Source organism: Nansenia antarctica (assembly GCF_963989245.1).
Source record: "Nansenia antarctica genome assembly, chromosome: 1".
Lineage (NCBI taxonomy): Eukaryota > Metazoa > Chordata > Actinopteri > Argentiniformes > Microstomatidae > Nansenia > Nansenia antarctica.
The window spans coordinates 15381758-15403226 of NC_137674.1; the positions used below are offsets into that span (position 1 = coordinate 15381758).

At 47.9% G+C, this 21469-nt stretch overlaps 1 protein-coding gene and 1 long non-coding RNA gene across 2 annotated transcripts in view; both read left to right on the forward strand.

Moving 5' to 3' along the window:
• Positions 1-9974, forward strand: part of LOC308161833 — a 77435-nt gene extending 67461 nt beyond the window's left edge. The window contains exon 4 of the long non-coding RNA XR_013937567.1: positions 9685-9974. This is a non-coding gene — a long non-coding RNA (uncharacterized lncRNA). The remainder of the gene's footprint in view (positions 1-9684) is intronic.
• Positions 9975-10077: 103 nt separating this feature from the next.
• The window catches only part of ndst2a (N-deacetylase/N-sulfotransferase (heparan glucosaminyl) 2a), a 30459-nt gene continuing 19067 nt past the window's right edge, over positions 10078-21469 (forward strand). Inside the window, exons 1-3 of the mRNA XM_080542564.1 lie at positions 10078-11485; positions 19530-19617; positions 20533-20687. Coding sequence (XP_080398690.1) covers positions 10442-11485; positions 19530-19617; positions 20533-20687 — 1287 coding nt within the window. The 5' untranslated portion in view covers positions 10078-10441. The remainder of the gene's footprint in view (positions 11486-19529; positions 19618-20532; positions 20688-21469) is intronic.

The following is a 21469-nucleotide window of genomic DNA, read 5'->3' on the forward strand; positions in this document are numbered from 1 at the left end:
TTGGAAATGTGTGTTTGGTCAATTATTTCTCTGTTGTTACATTGCTAATTGGCATTGTATTTTATATCGTTGGAAGGCCTTTATAATGATGTCCAACTTTGTAAGGATCATGCTGATTATGTAGGTAGCGCCCCAAGTAAAATTTGCCAAAATTCTCTGCCAATGCTAAACAGTGTATTCTCCTGTTGTTATTCACTTGTGTTTTGAGTTGTTTGGTGGATTGGATGATTGAATTCTCTATCAGTAACAAGGAACAAACAAGACATTTTGTGGTGGAAGGTCCATACGCAGCCACAACAGCCTGGCACCTCCTCCTCACGCTGGTCACCAGCCTGGTCACACGTTGCTGTGAGATAGCATTCCATTCCTCAACCAGGAGTCGTTGCAGGTCAGCCAGCGTGGCTTGATCCCACAGGTGTTCAATTGGGTTGAGGTCTGGACTCTTGGCAGGCCATTCTGTTCTCTCTACTCCCACATTCTGGAGTTAAATGCGTCTGATAACCCTGGCTCTGTGGGGGTGAGCGTTGTCATCTTGGAGGATGGAGTTAGGTCCCAGATTGTGGAGATAAGGGATCGCCCCTGGCTGCAGAATCTCATCCCGATATCTCACTGCATTGAGATAGTGTTCAAAGATGACGAGCCTTGTTTTGCCAGTGATTGAGATACGGTCCCAAACCATGACACTGCCCCCACCAAAAGCTGTTACTCGACCGGTGCAACAATCAGCATAGCGTTCTCCACGTCGTCTCCATACTTTCATCCTGCCATCCAACTTCCGCAGACAGAACCTGGACTCATCACTGAACATGACATTCCCCCACATGTTCAGGTTCCATTGTCGGTGTTGCCGACACAAGCGCAAACAGGCCTGACGGTGACTGGCAGTCATTGCAGGCTTCCTGATAGCCTTATGAGCTCGGAGATTGGCTGTGTGCAGTCTGTTCCTGACCGCCTGTTCAGAGATCTGTATGCCATAACGTCCCGCAAACCTTGCCATGCACACTGGTGCTGCCAACCAGGCACCTGATTGGCAGCACCTGGAGCTCAAAACAAGAGTGAACTGCAGAGTCACTCCCCATCTTCCGTCAGAGACTCAAGACCCATCTCTTCAGGCTACACCTTAACGCTCCTCCTGAGACATCTACTACCCCCAGCACTGCGTCTCCTGAGACACCCGCTTTTCCCCTTTACTGTGTCCCCTAAGACTTCTACTGCCCCCCCTGTACTGTTTCTCTGTTTCTCCAGTGTCTATACAAACATTTATTTATTTATTTTTTTAATTAAAAATACTTTCCTTGTATCACAGAGACTGCCAATGGCCCCAGGCCTGAGCTAGATTACTCCTCCTGCTACGACTGGTGGATTGATGATTCACTTGCTTAGTCAAATGATATTGATTGTAAGTCGCTTTGGAATAAGGCGTCTGCTAAATGCCAAATATGTAAATGCAACAGGAGAATACACTGTTTAGCATTGGCAGAGAATTTTGGCAAATTTTACTTGGGGCGCTACCCACATAACCAGCTGTGCTGCTCATCCCACAAATGCAGGATCCTTACAAGTTGGACATCAATGTAAAGGTAAATAAACAGGCTTTCCAACCAATACAACGCAATTAGCATTAGCAGAGAAATAATTGACCAAACACAAATTCCCAAACTTCTTTTTCCATGTTTATTCATATCTGTTCTGTGTATGCACAGTTGATTTACCCTGAAGCGAACTCCCTCTCTAGACCCATGTTACCCTGAAACTCGATGTTTGCATGAGGTCTTTTGAAAACGTGGCAGTCACCACAGGGTAGGGTTGGAGTGATGTCATCAACCCGCGGTTCCTGCCAGCCTCCTGCCAGGTCATGGTCACCCCCCCCCCCTCCACTTTCTCTCTCCCTTTTGAATGTTGACACACATATTGTGGGGTGACCCTGTGTGCCCCGTCCTGGCTGTGCAGATGCAAGCGGTTTATTATGTCAACGTGGAAGAGCGTCGCATGTGGTGATGGAAGGCGGGCGGTAGTAAAAACGGAGAAGAATAACTCTACAGCCTCCTCCACGCACACTGCTCCTGCTTTCCTGCTGGGATTCCCTGACCCCTCATCTTTGTCAGCACTGCCTTCTCATCTGTGCCCTGGCATTGGTTCTCCCTCTGATCACGCTGGGGCCAGCGTCTCTCTCTCTGTCTCTCTCCAGAGCCACCATCATCAAGCTCCTTTCCCACCTCTCTCTCCCTGTTTTGTCACGGTTCTGTTGGCTTGACAACACTCCCGCGGTAATTGAAAGCCCTCACTCTGTCTTGCTGTCCATATCTCAGTCTCTCTCTCTCTCTCTCTCTAATTTTTCCTCCACCTCTCTCTCTCTCTGTATGTATTTATCGTTATCACACACACATACTGTCCTGTCTTTCCCCCTTTCTTTTTCATTCTCTCTCTCCAGCTCCCCCTTCCTCTCTCTCTCTGTCTCTCTCTCTTTTTCCTCTCTCTCTCTGTCTCCCTCCTTCTCCACATCTCTGCCCATTCCCTTCTTATCTCCAGCCTGCTCCCATGCATGGCAGATTGCTGGGGGACTCAGTGGTTCCAGGTAACAGTGTAAATATTGGGATACGTCTCGTCCCTGAGCAGACAGCCACGTCCCGCCACCTGTGGAGGCCCTCGCTGCGCCTCTCCTATCTCTCTGTCCTCTGTGCCAGAACAACAGGACGGGCTGCCTAATGAAGTGCCATCTCTAATCTTTAAATATTTATTCCGCTTTAACGAGGCAGATTATCGTTGAATATTTGGAGGAATGTTTCCATTTTTCGCTCTCCCTCGTTTTACGAGATGTCACGCAGGCGTCGCCTGTCCTCTCAAGTTCCCTGGTGGTGTCAAGATAATAATAATAATAATAATAATAATACATTAGACTTACTTAGCGCTTTTCTAGACACTCAAAGACACTTTACAAACTGAAAAGATCGAGTAGTAATAATGAAAAGAAACAAAGAATAAATAAAAGAAAGTAGAGGGGCCTAATTAAGGTAGTGCTGGGGACACATGGGAAGGGGAGGGGGAGAGGGTTAACTGGTGAAGGCAAGCTTGAAGAGGTGGGTTTTGAGGGCCTGTTTAAATGTTGGGAGGGTGTTGGCCTGTCTGATGTGGTTGGGGAGGGCGTTCCAGAGGGACAGGGCTGGCTATCCAGATACCTTTGGATCCATGGCTGTTGCAGTACCTGTCAAACTACGACAGTAAAAGACAGACTGTCTCAGTAGATGTCTGAAGACAGACTGTCTCAGTAGATGTCTGGAGGGAGACTGTCTCAGTAGATGTCTGGAGGGAGACTGTGTCTTGCATACATGCCCAGGATAAGGACTGCGACAACAACTGTCCTTGATCCAACTGTATTTCTGTCTCTCTGTCAGGTTGAGCTGGGGGGGGGGGGGGGGGGAGAGGAGCTTGATGATGTGGGCTCCGGAGTCTCTGCAGCTGGCCCTGCTGTGTGTCATAATAAACCCAACACAGGCTACGCTTGGCCAGGAAGAGATAAGGGTCATAATGGTGCGGGGAGCGTTGTTAGGGCACTGTCATTGACTCCCATTCATGGAGCGTTAGCTCATTTGAGCACGATGACCACGGCTGTTTTTTTACGACTCTGAACGTGTCGCGTCTGACTCTTTAAGTACTGTGGGCAGTACTCAAGTTGTAAAAGAAAATCAGGGGGGATGGTGTATTTTATCATATGGGGACAATTTTAGCATCCCCACAGCGTCAGTGTCTTCAGTGTCAGTGACTTGGTAAAAATGTCATTGCATGTGTGCGTGCCCCCTCCCTCGCCCACAGTATTTTACTCAATATGCGCAAAACTAAATGTTGAAATAGCAGTAATACCACGTTCATTGATAAAATGACATAAGGGATGGAAAGGGGGGATGGCCCCTCAACTCGAGTGCTGACTGTGGGAAATGTTTTTATAATAGCTGAAAAGTAATAGTACCGATCCAGCAAAAGTAGTCAATTGTCGTCATTTAAACCCGTATGTTTTCAAAACCAGTGGTTTAAATATACTGTATTAAACACTGTCTTGACTCTTTTTAACGTAACTAACGTTGTGTACGTCAGGTTCTCTGGCCCCTCCCCCTCCAGGGCTACCAGGTGCCCTCTGGTCCAGAGGCTAATGATGGAACGTTCTGGATGGGGGTCAGAGGTCAGAGGAGGCAGAGCCTCAGCAGCTCACCTGTGGCTGAATGACTAAGCCCTCCCTCGGGGGGCCACAGGCCCAGTCACTGTGTTACTGCAGAGCCATCTCCCCCTGCTGGACACTCTATGTTACTGCAGGGCCATCTCCCCCTGCTGGTCTCTCTGTGTTACTGCAGGGCCGTCTCCCCCTGCTGTTCTCTCTGTGTTACTGCAGGGCCACCTCCCCCTGCTGGTGGGTTGAGTGATTGAGAAGTATAGTCGAAGTAACCACAAAGTCAGATATTTAGTCGACCCTCTAATGACTGTGGTTAGGATGGGGCTATGGTCATCTGGTTATCTCATTGGCATGATGCTCTCCACACCTCACCACTGACAGCTGATGGGCGGTGAGGTTTCTGCTGCGTAGCGGCTATCGTGGCGTGATGCTACACACTGGTAGTGATGTGGTGATGTAAACATTTGGGTGTCTAGAAAGGGGCTATATAAATGCAATCTATTATATAAATGCAATCTATTATACACAGAAACATATGGCTGCATAAACTCAAACGCCTCGCAATTAATAACACAGCGTTGTTTTCTAACAACACACGGCTCCCTTGATTTCTTCTGTGAAGTGAAGTGAAGTGCTCTCTCTCTGATTGAAGTTATCTGGGACTTTCCAAACCTGTCTTTTCAGGCGGTTGAGGACATCTGATAACCTCTTCACTCATTATCTGCATTCCGTATAGCTGCTTCCTCATACTCGTGCGTGCGTGTGTGTGTGTGTGTGTGTGTGTGTGTGTGCAAAACCTGTGTATATAACTGTCAGTAGTGAAGGAGATGGGCAGTGTTATAACTCAGTAGTGAAGGATATGGGCAGTGTTATGACTGTCAGTAGTGAAGGAGATGGGCAGTGTTATAACTGTCAGTAGTGAAGGAGAGGGGCAGTGTTATAACTCAGTAGTGAAGCAGATGGGCAGTGTTATAACTGTCAGTAGTGAAGGAGATGGGCAGTGTTATAACTCAGTAGTGAAGCAGATGGGCAGTGTTATAACTCAGTAGTGAAGGAGATGGGCAGTGTTATAACTCAGTAGTGAAGCAGATGGGGAGTGTTATAACTGTCAGTAGTGAAGGAGATGGGCAGTGTTATAACTCAGTAGTGAAGGAGATGGGCAGTGTTATAACTCAGTAGTGAAGGAGATGGGGAGTGTTATAACTCAGTAGTGAAGGATATGGGCAGTGTTATGACTGTCAGTAGTGAAGGAGATGGGCAGTGTTATAACTGCCAGTAGTGAAGGAGATGGGCAGTGTTATAACTGCCAGTAGTGAAGGAGATGGGCAGTGTTATAACTGTCAGTAGTGAAGGAGAGGGGCAGTGTTATAACTGCCAGTAGTGAAGGAGATGGGCAGTGTTATAACTCAGTAGTGAAGGAGATGGGCAGTGTTATGACTCAGTAGTGAAGGAGATGGGCAGTGTTATAACTCAGTAGTGAAGGAGATGGGCAGTGTTATAACTGTCAGTAGTGAAGCAGATGGGCAGTGTTATAACTCAGTAGTGAAGCAGATGGGCAGTGTTATAACTCAGTAGTGAAGCAGATGGGCAGTGTTATAACTCAGAAGTGAAGGAGATGGGCAGTGTTATAACTCAGTAGTGAAGCAGATGGGCAGTGTTATAACTGTCAGTAGTGAAGCAGATGGGCAGTGTTATAACTGTCAGTAGTGAAGGAGATGGGCAGTGTTATAACTGTCAGTAGTGAAGCAGATGGGCAGTGTTATAACTGTCAGTAGTGAAGGAGATGGGCAGTGTTATAACTCAGTAGTGAAGGAGATGGGCAGTGTTATAACTGTCAGTAGTGAAGGAGATGGGCAGTGTTATAACTCAGTAGTGAAGGAGATAGGGAGTGTTATAAGTTATAACTCAGTAGTGAAGGAGATGGGGAGTGTTATAACTGTCAGTAGTGAAGGAGATGGGCAGTGTTATAACTGCCAGTAGTGAAGGAGATGGGCAGTGTTATAACTCAGTAGTGAAGGAGATGGGCAGTGTTATAACTGTCAGTAGTGAAGGAGATGGGCAGTGTTATAACTGTCAGTAGTGAAGCAGATGGGGAGTGTTATAACTCAGTAGTGAAGCAGATGGGCAGTGTTATAACTCAGTAGTGAAGCAGATGGGCAGTGTTATAACTGCCAGTTGGGAGCTGAAGGAGATGGGCTCTATAAAGTTGGCTATAAAGTCTGTCTGATAAGAGGTGCTATAGAGGGAGAGGTGGGGGCTGTGGTGATGATTTAGAGTGGCCTTGGTGTGAGATGGTCAATGACCAGCTGACTTTCCCCTCTTCCTCCTCCTCCCATCGTTGGACTTAATCAGCCTCGTCCTGCGGCTAGTTTCTATCTTAAATGTGGGCTATAAAAGTCAGTCAGACGGACCGGGAGCCTTCAGACAGTCGGTTTGCATTCAGGGTCAAACACCTTGTCTCTCTCGCTTTCTCTCTCTCTCGCTTTCTCTCTCTCTCTCTCTCTCTCTCTCTTTTCCCCCAAAGGCCTGTTGGGACTGAATGGGAGGATGGGTCAGCTCAATGTGAATCACTCACTGACTGCACACTCTCTTCAGCCGCCCCCCCCCCCTTCCATCACCTCTATTCACCTCTATTCCCTGATTCACAGTCAGATTATTTGCTCTTCATCTCTTAGGATTCGTTAGGATTTGGGGTTGGGAATCTGCTCCCTGTGTTTGCTGTAAAAGATCCTACAGGTGCCACTGTTGATTTACCATCTGTCTGCCATTTATTTGTATTATTATTGTCACCATTATTATTATTATTATTATTATTATTATTAGTAGTAGTAGTAGTAGTAGTAGTATTTATTATAATTATTATAATTATTATTTTACATGTATTATGTTTTGATGCTGTCATCACAGTCAGTCTATTTTGTATACATTAATTGAAAAAGAAAACCTAACTTCCTGTAACCACATAAACCTAACTGCTCTAGTCAGAAACACAACTGTAACACACCCTGATCTAAGACGTGTGGTGAATAGGGGCCCTGATCTAAGACGTGTGATGAATAGGGGCCCTGACCTAAGACGTGTGGTGCCACCTGACTGTTGCCATGTCACATGTCCCTGTCACACACACACCTTCTGTTGCCCTCCCCACACCATCAAATCTGTATTGTTCAACACTATTTTTGGCAGCGCCAAAACACCTCCATCTTCACCTCTCTTCTTTCCCCTCGTGCTCTCTCTCTCTCTGTCTCTCCCCCCCTTCTCTCTCTGTCTCTCCCCCCACCTTCTCTCTCACTCTCCCCCCCTTCTCTCTCCCCCCTTCTCTCTCCCCCCTTCTCTCTCTACCCCCTTCTCTCTCTCTCTCTCTCTCTCTCCCCCTGCCACTCATTTCCCATTTTCCCCATCTGCATTAGAGCCCCGTCAATACGGGCCGTTCTCGTACGACGGTTGCCATAGCACTACGAAACACTGCGCCACCACTTGTAGGCTCCCTACTTTGTCTGCGTCTCTCGAACGCGTCACCTTGACAACGACAAGGTGGTCATTGTCGTCGGTGTGATGGATGGTGGTGTTGTTGACTAGCTGAGTGTGTGTGTGTGTGTATGTGTGTGTGTGGACATAGGGATCGCTAGACGGTCGCGTGGCTCGTCCCTTATCACCCTGTACTCGTGTTCTTCAAGGACAGCTCCCTGCGAGGTTTCCACATTTCACACTGCTCCTTCCCTCCAGACGCTTACACAGATCCTGCAGACATGAAAGGCTGCACCTGCGCCACAAGCTGCCTTCTCACAAGCTTATTACAGGCTTGTTAGGCTGCGAGCCACACTTCCTCGACCTCCTTAAACCAGTAGAAGATTGTAACTCTTGGGTTTACGGGAGGGTAGGTGATCCTGGATTTACCCAGGGGTCCCCCCTTCGCTGGAAGGGAAGTGGTCAGGGGAGGTGAGGCTGTTTCTCAAGCCGTTTCTCAGGCTAAGAATAGAGCAGGTTCCTGTTTCAGGATGCGCTGCTGCGGCTGGCGGCGTGCCCTGGGATCACACTAGAAGGATGATGGATGGGGTTGTGGCGAGGAGTGAGGTCGGCGGTGTGAGGGTGCCGTGTCTTTGAGTGGGTTCTGAGCCGTGGAAGACCTGATTCCATCAAGGGTTACTATCATTAGTCCAGCCATCCTCCCCCTCTCTCTCTCTCTTTCTCTCAATCTCTCTCACTCAAACAAACTCATTCGTATACACACAAACACACACACACACACACACACACACACACACACACATATACAGACACACACACTTACAATTATTCATTGTCCGTTTTGCTCTTTGCAGTTCTATAAGACTATACTATAAGAGCCGCCTCTGGGGTCAAATGACCATGTTACAATGGGAAACTGCTACTTACACACAATGACCACTAGTTGGCCGGCTTGTAAATTATCCTGCCTCCTACACAGAAAAAATAGCTTTATACTAGCTTATCCTGGTGTGATTTTGAAAATGTAAGGATACTGGGTGGTAGAACGCACATACCTAGGAAAAGTCATGAAAGGAGGGTCCTGAAATTTTATCGAGTGCAAAGGCATAAAAAACATTTTTACTCACAGTCCAATGGCCCCACCCATGGCTGTTCTAGTGTTACGGCAGGTGTTGTGCCATAGCTATTTCCCAGTTTACTAACAGACCCACAGTGTGCAGCTCTCACGGCATTGAGTTCTCCAACCCCCACTTCTCTAGTGTGTAGGAGCCGACCAACTGAGATAGTCAACAGTTAATGACTCAGGCATTGGCCAACATCTCGGTTTGAGAACCCTGCCCCACCCTCCTCCCCCTCCCTCCACCTTCACCATCAGTAGTAGCAGCCATAGAATCATTCATGTCTAAGGTCAGCGTTTTCCTTTCACACCTGTAATGCTATCTTTGAGGAGGAAGGCAGAGCATGGAGGTTATGGTGCGGCTATTTTGAGCTCCCATGAGAAAAAGTGCTCATGACACACAGAGGGCAGGGACGGAGGGCAGGAGGCCGCGGGGGTGGCCTGGTTAGGACTGAGAGGGGGGGAGCGGCTGGGGGCGCCTTATGGAAGCATCCAGAAATCAGATGATCAGTCAAATGAACCCTAACCCTCCATTGTCCACCGAAAACTAAAAAAATACTAAATATCTATTCAGAATGCCTTTTGTTTTGAACTAACTAGTACCGTAATTGTTACACACAGACTACTGGCCTTACTTGCCATGTTGTTAATTTTTTCAATGTCTATTTCTGTTTTTGCATTGTCATGATAGCCATTACCCAGATGAGGACTCAGTTCAAGGACTGAATCTGGCTCTAGAACATGGAGCGTGATCTGAAGTGCCCTAACCCCCATCTCTCTCTCTCTCTCCCTCCCTCCCTCCCTCCCTCCCTCTCTCTCTCTCCCTCCCTCCCTCCCTCCCTCCCTCCCTCCCTCCCTCCCTCCCTCCCTCCCTCCCTCCCTCCCTCCCTCCCTCCCTCTCTCTCTCTCTCTCTCTCTCTCTGCCCCTCCCCCTCAGGCGTGTCCCCCGCTGCCGTCCCTGAGATGAGCAGGCTGGGCCTCCACAGGGGGCAGTGTTCTGGGCTCAGCCCCAGCCCTGCCGACCCCCGGCCGAGACGCTGCTGAAGAGCCCTCTCCACACACACACACAACCTGAGAGCGGGAGACACACACACGCACACTATCAACACGGCCTGCCGGACCCGCTGAGACGCAGATACAACAACCCGGCGACTGATAACAGACACGCTTACGTGTGTAGGAGCAAGGAAGCAGCACGGGTGTTCAGTAACAGGGGGAAAGGAGAGAGGAGAGAAACTGCTGATCCTCTGGGAGGAGGGAGGGAGGGAGGGAGAGAGAGAGAGAGAGAGAGAGTGGGTGTGTGTGGAACACACACAGGAAGAAACCCAATCCTCTTAGGTAGCAGAGCAGAACTGGGAGAAGGAGAGAGAGAGAGAGAGAGAGAGAGGGAGGGAGCGAGAGGACGGGGAGCCCTGAGGCCAGCCCAGTGAGTCAGTGTTCTCGTTCGGTCCAGAGACGCCGGAGAGAGACGGCGCGGGGGCGACGACCTGGAGAGTCCCGGGCTATGGAAGTCATGGTGACCTAGCGTAAATGGCTCTTGCTCAGCACAGCTTGGTGCCAGTGTCTGCTGCTCAACCCTTCTCTTCCCCCTTGTTGTCTTCCTCCTCCCGTGTCCCTACCCTCCGCTCCTCCTCCACGCCGCCGCCGCCGCCCCCCCTTCTCGTCCCGCCGCCGCTGCTGCTGCTGCTGCCGCCATGGCGGGCGTGGTGGCCTTGTGGAAGCTGGTGCGAGGAGTCCGGCAGCTGGAGCTCCACCGGCTCATCCTGGCCCTCATCGTCTTCTGCCTGCTGTCCATGGCGTTCCTGGCCTACTACGTCTCCAACAGCCCCAAGATCAAAGAGGCCCCCCCGCTGCCCTTCAGCGACTGCGGCGGGGGCCAGCCGGGCGGTCCCGTGGCGGGGGGGGGCGGGCAGCGGGCGCCCCTCTTCCTCCCGCCGCGCCAGGGCCGCCTGCGGCAGGTGAAGGCGGTGGACAACTCGCGCACGGACCCCGTGGTCCTGGTGTTCGTGGAGAGCATCTACTCCCAGCTGGGCCAGGAGATCGTGGCCGTCCTGGAGTCCAGCCGCTTCCGCTACCGGACGGAGATCGCCCCGGGCAAGGGGGACATGCCCACGCTGACGGAGCGCAACCGCGGCCGCTACGCGCTGGTGGTGTACGAGAACGTCCTCAAGTACGTCAACCTGGATGCGTGGAACCGCGACCTGCTGGACAAGTACTGCGTGGAGTACGGCGTGGGCGTGGTGGGCTTCTTCAAGGCCAACGAGAACTCGCTGCTCAGCGCCCAGCTCAAGGGCTTCCCCCTCTTCCTGCACTCCCACTTGGGGCTGAAGGACTACCGCATCAACCCCAACGCCCCGCTGCTCTACATCACGCGGCCCAACGAGGTGGAGCAGGGCCCACTGCCCGGGGACGACTGGACGGTGTTCCAGTCCAACCACTCCACCTACGAGCCGGTCCTCCTGGCCACCACCAAGACCTCGGAGGCCCTGGCCCACCTGGGGCCCGTCCGGGCCATGCACGCCACTGTGGTCCAGGACCTGGGCCTCCACGACGGCATCCAGAGGGTCCTGTTCGGCAACAACCTGTCCTTCTGGCTCCACAAGCTGGTGTTTGTGGACGCCATCGCCTACCTGACGGGGAAGAGGCTCTGTCTGTCTCTGGAGCGCCACCTGCTGGTGGACGTGGACGACATCTTTGTGGGGAAGGAGGGCACCCGGATGAAGGTGTCGGACGTGGAGGTGAGTCGGCTCTCTTGTTAAGTCCCTTTCACACACAGTTCCTTTCACACACAGTTCTTTTCACACAGGAAATGACATGGAATTCCCCAACCCGGGTCCGCCAGTGATTTTCGCCATTCACACATGAGCTAAATGCCCGACAGTTGCCGTCGTTGCGCCTTTTCACACATGTCCCGGGTCTGCGTGAGCTACTTGAATCACGCATTCAACTGGATGCAGAACTGGAACGAGACAGGCGCGTGAGACTGCCATATACCATATAATATATCTGCCATATATTATAACTCCGTTTTATATGTACAGTACAGGCCAAAAGTTTGGACACACCTTCTCATTCAATGCGTTTCCTTTATTTTCATGACTATTTGGTACATTGTAGATTCTCACTGAAGTTATCAAAACTAGGAATGAACACATAGGAATTATGTATTTAACAATAAAGTGTGAAATAACTCTAAATATGTCTTATATTTTAGATTCCTCAAAGTAGCCACCCTTTGCTTTTTTGTTGTTAATAAAATATATAATAATAATATTAAATATAATGTGTTAATAATAATATGTTATTATATATATAATATTATTATTATATATTTTATTAACAACAACAAACATTTATTTTATTAACAACAAAGAAGCAAAGGGTGGCTACTTTGAGGAATCTAAAATATAAGACATATTTAGAGTTATTTCACACTTTTTTTTTTTCACAAGTACATCATTCCACATGTGTTCATTCATAGTTTTGATGCCTTCAGTGAGAATCTACAATGTAAATAGTCATGAAAATAAAGGAAACACATTGAATGAGAAGGTGTGTCCAAACTTTTGGCCTGTACTGTATTTATCATCATATTTTTCCCATTCATTTAACAGCGAGTCAACTCGTATTATGCCATCACTACGTTCGCTCGCCAACTAAAGCACTTGATTACCGTTGATATGAACATACTATACTAGTCCAAATGCACAGTATGGGAGAACTTGGTGATGGTAAGCATAATACGAGTTAACTCAATTAGACATATTGGTACGTGCTGTGCGCTGCGGGCTCTCTCCCTGCTGACTGCTAGGAGGAGATGGTGTGGTTGCACTGCCCCTTAATGCGTCTATATTACAAAATGTACATTTGTTAAGTATGTAAGCTAGCTAAGTAAGTAATCTAGCTAACTGATTGGAAATGAATGGAAACAAAGTAGGCTACTATCCAGTTGTGCAATTATATTGGGTGCCCCGAGTTTACACAAGCTACTTGAATCACGCATTCAACTAGATGCAGAACTGAAACGTAGTAGAGACAGGCACGTGAGACTGCCATATACCATATATATATACGGTATATGCCATAAATCATACCTCCACTATGATTGGAAATGAAGTAGATGTGTAGATTAGGATATCACTACCAACTCAGCTATTTTCTTTTCTTTTTTATAATTTTCTCTTCATCCTGAAAAACTCCAGTCCCTGCCCGTAACAAATATACCCATAACTTGATGCTGCTACCATTATTCTTCACACGAGAGATGTTGCAGAAACTGCATTGCATGTGCTCGATTCTTTTTAGCCACTTGGTTATAGACCAATTTTGTACAGTGATAATGTTGTCCCATCAACTGTGCTTTTTCCTCTCCACCATTCAACTCTCCCCAGGCCTCAGGGTCGCATTCCTGAGCAGTTTTGTTCCTCTCCATTTGCTCAATTTGTAATGACAACCTGATCCACACAGTGCGTAATGAATTCCTATGCAAATCAGAGACCCTATAAAAACAAAGATATTGATTCTAAAATTACAGTAGACAGTATTACAATAGTCATATACTGTTCGCTCCGATAGTTAATGTGAACTTAATACTGACATTGAAATGAAAATAAAATACTCTGAAACCGAATCTCCGTCCATAGCAATCACAAGGAGAAGCACAAACACGTTGGACCAGTCGTGTTGGATGCCAATGTCGTCTCTCAAAGCCAGGAGCAAAGCTGCCATGTAGTCCGTCGATGTTGTTCTTGTGCTTGATGTTTGCTCATTGCTGGGAAAGCAGAGACGTATACAGTGACGTGGCTCTAGTGGAAAACCAACCCTGTTCTTAGAAGGTTCCCCAACTGAACCAACTGCAAACCTGAAGTAGCACCAGGACATAAGCCCAGGACTAGTACTAGCTTCGCGTTGGTGGAAAAGACGTATCAGGGTGCTAAGATAATTATTCATAATGATCCCTCGGGGCGCTTGGTGGCGTAACACGCTGAGCGTCGACCACGTAACCGCAGGGTTCCCGGTTCGATTCCGGCCACGGACATATTCTGCATGTCAGCCCTTCTCTCTCCCTCACCCATCCTTCCTGTCAAATCTCTACTGTCTCTATCGCAATTTAAAAAAAATATGAGTGGGACTGCCCCACTCATAAAAAAATAAATAATAATAATAATAATAATAATGATCCCTCTAGTAGGCCCCCTTCTTAGATCCAAGTATTTGGCCTTGTTCCATCCTCAAATGATGATGGAATTAACACAATAACATAGTGACGATGTGAAAAAAATGTATGACATTTGATGGAAAATAACATTCTACTGTGAAAGTGTCCCTCCATTTACCATGTCGCCGTAGTAGAAAGAAAGTGCTCCCCTAACTACCACAGGAGGCCATGTGGCAAAGATTGATCTCCAGTAAGGGTGTGACTGGCTTTGGAAACGGGCCACTCGGCTCACTAGCATTTATTACTGCAACCGCTAGTCTCTTTAGTGGGGGTCGTTACGGTCCAGCAGGCCTGATTACATGTGTTCACTTCAGAGGAAGCCTCCACTGGAGGACTGAAGCAACTCCCAGGCTTAACCAAAGTCTCATTCAAAGTGACAAAAGGCAGATGCGCGAGGCACTCCGCACTACATCACTGCCCTCTTAATGGGCTTTCCTCTCGCACTTCTGTGGCGTCACGAACACTTAACCCTCGTCAGCAAGTTTGTAATGCAGAACGGAGCGAAACGTTGCCTCGAGGGCCTCTCTTGCCAAACGCGTCAGACTAAACGAACACAATTAATGGGTAATAATTTGAGGATTAATTAGGGTTTTTTGCACTGACAACAGGGATGCAGTTTAGAGTGTAATGGTGGGGCGGGGAAGGCGGGGGGGCGGATTGGGACATGTCACTTCAGCAAAAAAGAGTCCACTCACTCTGAGTGGGGGGGGGGCTGCAATAAGTCACTCAGCCTGATAATTAGCTTGACATGAATTCGCTCAGACAAAAGTTGGCACCGGGCCGTTTGTGTAAGTACGGGAAAAGAAAGTATCGTTAGCACTTCTTAGGTGTTTAGTTATCATAGCGCCCATGGGACGTTTCTAGTTCATTATGCCTGTTGAAAATGACTAATCGACCGTTTACAATCTTGGACAGGTACACACATGCTCCTGGGCCCTAGCCGAGAGAACAACATGACTCTGGTTTATGGATTTCTTTCCGAGTGTTAGAAGTGTCAAAGTCAGTGTAGCCAGGACAACGCCGCATTGATTTTTGCTGCACCTTAAATCTTCGGGTTCTCTCTGTTCTTCCCCTTCTCTGAGGAGCAGAAGGCAGCTTTGTCTTGATGAGGGCGACACGCCGGTGGAACTACTTATTATAGATGCTTTATTTAAGGACTTCTCAAATGACATTTCCCCTGCTGTATCTTACAGAGCCAATGATTCGGTGCTTTATTGTCATCTGTAGTTAAAAGCCCCAGTTTTCCAGGCACAACAACAGTTGCTCTTCTTGGACAACCAAGCATAGCAACCGAGGACCCTGTTTCTAGAACAGTCCTATAACAGACGTGAGCAGTTACTTGGATGAGAGTAGAGAACGACAGGATAAGCTGCAATATGCTGTTTGTTTAGAATCTGGTATTTTCTTATCATACGATTTGGTGGTTTCTAATCTCTCTTGTCTGACTTAAACCTTACCAGGACACAGCTGCTAATTGGTAAAATGGACTGCACTTATGCCTTTATCCAAAGCGCTTTACAACGGCCTCTCATTCACCCATTCACACACACATTCACACACCAATGGCGGCAAGCTACCATGCAAGGCGCCGGCCGCTCACTGGGAGCAATTTGGGGTTCAGTGTCTTGCCCAAGGACACTTCGAAATGTGGCCGGCCAGGGCTCGAACCGCCGATCTGCCAACCTTGTGATCAGTAGACGGCGGCTCTACCTCCTGCGCCACAGCCGCCACAGCCGCCCCCTCATGTGAAAAAGATAGGACACCCCATGAACATCTTTGTCTTTTTCAACATATTTCAACATATGGACATACAGCAAAATGGGGAGGCTACTTGGGATATATTGCTAGTCGGTTGTAAGACTTAAGTTGACAAATTGGATGAGTGATGAATGTAATCTATGGGTGCTTTTTTATTTATTTTAATTTTAATTTTAATTTTATATTCTTTTCTCTGTATTATTTCTGTTTGATGACAGCAAGACTTATTCGGTGATATTGTTACCATTTTATACAAAAGTTGTATAAGTCAAGAAATGTGTTAATTGAACAATTCTATAAAATACTGATTACAAAAAAAAAAAAGGACATCTGATCTTCATTTTGATCTTCATTTTAACAATAATGAGAGATGGAGGTAATATAACTAAACGAATAAAACTTGGCGGGGGGATAAATAAATCATCATAGAATCCACTATGAATAAGTTCCATTTTCATCGTTTTTGGTTCAATTACATCACCTTTATCTATAGATATTGTTTGAAAGACGATCAAATATTGATATGGCCATATTTCTTAAAAAAAGAACTCAATATTTCATCGGGTGTCGTCATTTCTTGTTCACATGACTAGGGGCTTTATTCACCTATATTAGTCTGGTTGAAGACCAGGTGGGTTAATGGATGTTTCATCAGGGCATGATGCATGCAGGGCTCCCACAGGTCCTTGAAATCCTTGAAAGTTTGTGAATTTGAGAAGAAAAAAGTCAAGGTCTTAAAAGTTTTTGAAAATAGACATGGGTAGGGATGCTCCGATTTATCGGCCACCGATTTAAATCGGCCGATTTCACTCCAAATGACTCGATCGGTGATCGGCAAAAATGGCCGATCGCAAAAGCCGTTTTTTTTCTTCTTTTTTTTCTGAGGAAGACAGATAACTGAACAGAAAACATAGGAGGACGTAACAGTATGTAAACCATGAAGGCCACGTTTATGATGTCTTTTATACAGCCATATCGACTGACTTGGGCTTCAGGCCCTAACTGGGTGATAGGCCAGACTTTTACTATGCCATAAAAATGGGTCTGCGTTTGCTTGGTGCCTAATGGATCAAAACTTTTGTCTAAAAAGCAAAAAATATGTAGGCTATCCAGTCAGTAGGCCTACAGTTATGTATTTTTTTAAAAATCGGTATCGGTTGATCTTGAGGAAAAAAATCGGTGGTCGGTATCGGCCCCAAAAATCCAGATCGGAGCATCCCTAGACATGGGTCATTGAAAGTGCTTGAATTCCCCCCCCCCCCCTCTCTCTCTCTCTCTCTCTCTCTCTCTCTCTCTCTCTCTCTCTCTCTCTCTCTCAAAAAAAATGTATATATATATTCAAAATTGTTGTTGCTCGTCAACTAGTAAATACGTCTCTGTATTGCTTATCTTTACACATATTTCACAATACATCGTTTTGCTGTGCTGTGGTAGAGAAGGCAAGAGACCATCTAGTGTTCACACACATTCAAGCCTCTTTTTAATTGTTGTCTGTGAGCGGATAGTTCCTATTATATAAATTCTCATCTAGACCTGTCTCAAACTATGCTGTGTTGGGTCCTTGAATTTGAGGGAATTGAGTCTTGAAAGTCCTTGAAAGGTGCTTGAATTTGATGTTTCAGAAGGTGTGGGAACCCTGTGCCTCCCTCCTGACCCTCCTGTTCAGCTCTAGCCTTAACCATCCAGTCAGGGGTATGGCCGACTCTCTAAGCACTAAAGCTGATTTGGGCACTGATGCACACACAGACCCAGACACAAACATGTGTGTACGCACACACAGCCCCCCCCCCCACCCACACACACATACACACAGAGCCTACACACATACACAGTCACTTTCCTGGGGTTTGTATTTGTGCACTCGGTAGAAGGAAAGCATCTGGTGCTTTGAACGATCAGCCAGGTGTTGTTGGTGTAGAGTCCACCGCCCTCAGAGCCAGCGAGCCCCTCTAACATCTGTGTGTTTTAACTGGTGGGGTGAAAGTCCCCTCCAGGACTGGACCAGGGGTCAGCCCAACGCCCCGGAAGCGTTTAAGTGAGATCATCGCCCCGCGGCGATGTGTTTTAAGCCGACCGAGGGCGACCTTCGATTCTGAACAGATGAATTTGGAAAGATAGCGTGAGGTCAGTCGGTGGCAAATCTGGAGCACTTCTACCAGACTAAAAATGAGACTCTCCGTCTTAGAGGGCGATGAGAGGGAAACTAGAACAAGCACGGCCGCCTCACCTCTCCTATGTACACCCTGAACAGACGGTGGAGTTCAGTTGCCATGGTGACCAACCTAACCGACCCTTGTGCCCCGCTTATACCACTCGCTTGGCTCATTGCCCACTCAGCCCTCTCAGCCTCCCCCAGTGCCCACCACTCCCTCCCTCCCTCCCTGCTCTGTTCTTCTCATTCTCTAGGCTAGGCACTGTTTGTCCCATAATAGCAATTTTTTTGTTATGCTTGTTGTAAATAAAAGTTCTATGATGCATTGAAATGACATTAAACTAAGATAATAAGATGGTTATCATTTTTCTGATCTTTATTAATAAGTAATTACAGAAAAAGTAAATGACATTTTCCGAGAGTGAAATCTGTTGTGGTATTTAAAAATGGCGGTTAGCGGTGAACTCTATGAACATGGGATGACGATTTCCATTGACCCATCAACAATCTGCAGCGTCACACGTCACATACAGCCTGCCACGGAAAGTACCTTTCGCTCCTAGTCGGGAAGCGTAGCTAAAACCGCTACGGGTACTCTAGCCCGGTACGGCTCGGTTGGCAGTCGAGAAAGCAAAACAAACCGGGCTTGTACGGTACGGTAGTGGAAAAGCGCCAATAGACTCTTATTCATTCTAAGGTGTCATACCAGTGGGTGCCAGTGGGGGGCAGTCTCACTCTGAGACCGGAGGAGATGGGGTTATGGCCCAGACCGTCGCCTCTGTTTCCTCACTAATGTGAATCCTCCCTCCTGTCACACTTACCGCTCCGTCAGCAAACCCCGGGTCCCCCGCCCCCCCCACACCACGGAAACACTCAGCACAATGATGGAACGGATTGTGTCGACATAGACGCACGCGCACACGCACACGCACACACACTCTCACTCTCACTCTCACTCACTCAAGCATACTCCACATAATCTGCAAGGGAAACAAACAGCGTGCTCAAGGACATCGCCCCTGCCTCCCCCCCCGGCCTCAAATAAGTCAGATTGAGTCTCTTATCTGCTCAAGCAGCTATCTCTCTCTCCCTGAGGTTTGAATAGTGGAGGTAAAGGGCCTCTCTGCAACTCTCGGCTGATTGGTGGCTCGTCCCTATCTCTCCCCCTACCCACCACTGTGATTTGTGTGGAGAACGCTGCCGTAGTCAATCTGATGGATCTGATCAAATGTGATGTGTTGGGAGTTTTTTCGGACCTGCGCAGATTTTTTCGGTTCGCAGTCCCGTTACAAGTCTGTATTAATCGGAACATCTGCGAAATCGACTCTGCGTTGATGTACATTGTAGATGGATTGTTTTCTGCTCCATCGCCCTCTTGTCTCTTCCGGTTCTGTCAGAATGACTTGTTGTGGCGCCTCTCGTTGTGTCCCAGCACCCTCTAGTGGCTAATAAGGAAATGACCATCCAACATCTTTTGTTTTTTAATGCAACATAGGAGTTCATGGGATGTTATCGATATGAATGAGAGAATTTTTGGGACGATTTAAATAATGAAGTCAGTCGTTTAGCTTGTTTTTGTTTTCCCACATCCAATGGGAATTTCAGTTTGAAAACCGACCGACCGACTGTGTTTTTTTTCTCTGTGTTTTTCCAGGCCTTGCTCAACACCCAGAACAAGCTGCGAACGCTGGTCCCCAACTTCACCTTCAACCTGGGCTTCTCCGGAAAGTTCTATCACACAGGTACCGTATGAGAGCGCGTCGTCGTCGACACTACATAGATAAAAGTATGTGGACACCCCTTCTAATGAGTGGGTCCGGCTATTTCAGCCACACCCATTTCTAACAGGCCCATAAAATCAAGCGTTACTGCCATGCAGTCTCCACAGACCAACGCTAGCAGTAGGCTAGCTCGTACTGACGAGCTCAGTGACGTTCCACGTGACACTGTCATAGGATGCAAACAGTGGCGTTCTAGAGAACCCTACACTTCCCACTTTTTGCCAACAGTCCGGGGAAGGCCATTTCCTGTTTCAGCATGACGATGTCCCCATGCACAAAGCCAGGTGTCCACATACTTTTGTGGTGTACACGCTGTATCATAATATCTTAGTCACTGATTCTGTAAAGGAAAATAATAATAATAAACCCCCTGCCACAGAGAACACCCTAAAGTGGCTGTCATGAACAGATCAGTTCTGGAACGCACCGATAATGGTAGCCATCTTTAGAAGTCAATTCTGATCCCCCACCCCTCCTCCTCTGCCTCCTCCACCCCTCCCCCTCTGCCTCCTCCACCCCTCCACTCTGCCTCCTCCACCCCTCCACTCTGCCTCCTCCATCTCCTCCACCCCTCCACTGCCTCCTCCACCCCTCCACTCTGCCCCCCCTACCCCTCCTCCTCTGCCTCCTCCACCCCTCCTCCTCTACCTCCTCTACCCCTCCTCCTCTGCCTCCTCCACCCCTCCACCTCCCCCTACACCTCCTCCACCCCTCCACCTCTGCCTCCTCCACCTCCACCTCTACCTCCCCCACCCCTCCTCCTCTGCCCCCCCTACCCCTCCTCCTCTGCCTCCTCCACCCCTCCTCCTCCACCTCCCCCACCCCTCCTCCTCCGCCTCCTCCACCCCTCCTCCTCCACCTCCCCCACCCCCCCAGGCACAGACGAGGAGGACCGGGGAGACGACATGCTGCTGAGACACAGGCAGGAGTTCTGGTGGTTCCCCCACATGTGGAGCCACATGCAGCCCCACCTGTTCCACAACGTCAGCGTGCTGGCCGAGCAGATGAGGCTCAACATGCTGTTTGCCCAGGTGAGAGAAAGCCCAGAGGTCAGAGGTCAGGGAGGGCCACTAGCAATCGGGAGGTCGCTGGTTCGAGCCCCGCCTCAGGAGGGAGCTGCATGCGCCCTCGAGCAAGGCACCTAACCCCTAATTGCTCCAAGGGTGCCGACCTGTGGCTAGAGGAAAAAATACCAAATTCCAACAACTGACTGACAAGTTGATTGCATGGCAAATAAAACATTACTATTATTATTATTATTATTATTGTTGTTATACTATACACTGTGGATGCTAAGTGTTACTGTTGAATAGGTGCTGCAGAATATATTGTATTACGGTACTATTGATATCTCAATATGAGCAGGTGCAATATCCATATGACCAGAGGCTGGGATTTTTTTCATGTATGACCTATCAATAGGTTTATTAATGTATGACCTATCAATAGGTTTATTAATGTATGATCAGTCAATAGGTTTATTAATGTATGATCAGTCAATAGGTTTATTAATGTATGACCAGTCAATAGGTTTATTAATGTATGACCTATCAATAGGTTTATTAATGTATGACCAGTCAATAGGTTTATTGAATTGAAGAGCAGAGAAATTGTTCAACCTCCAATAGGAAGGCTTCTATACCCTAGAGTCAGTTATCCTCCAATAGGAAGGGCTGCTTCTATACCCTAGAGTCAGTTATCATCCAATAGGAAGGACAGCTTCTATACCCTAGTCAGTTATCATCCAATAGGAAGGACATCAGATGCCTTGCGTGTGCGTGGCGGAACTGCGGCGTCTCTCACGCTTGCTGCT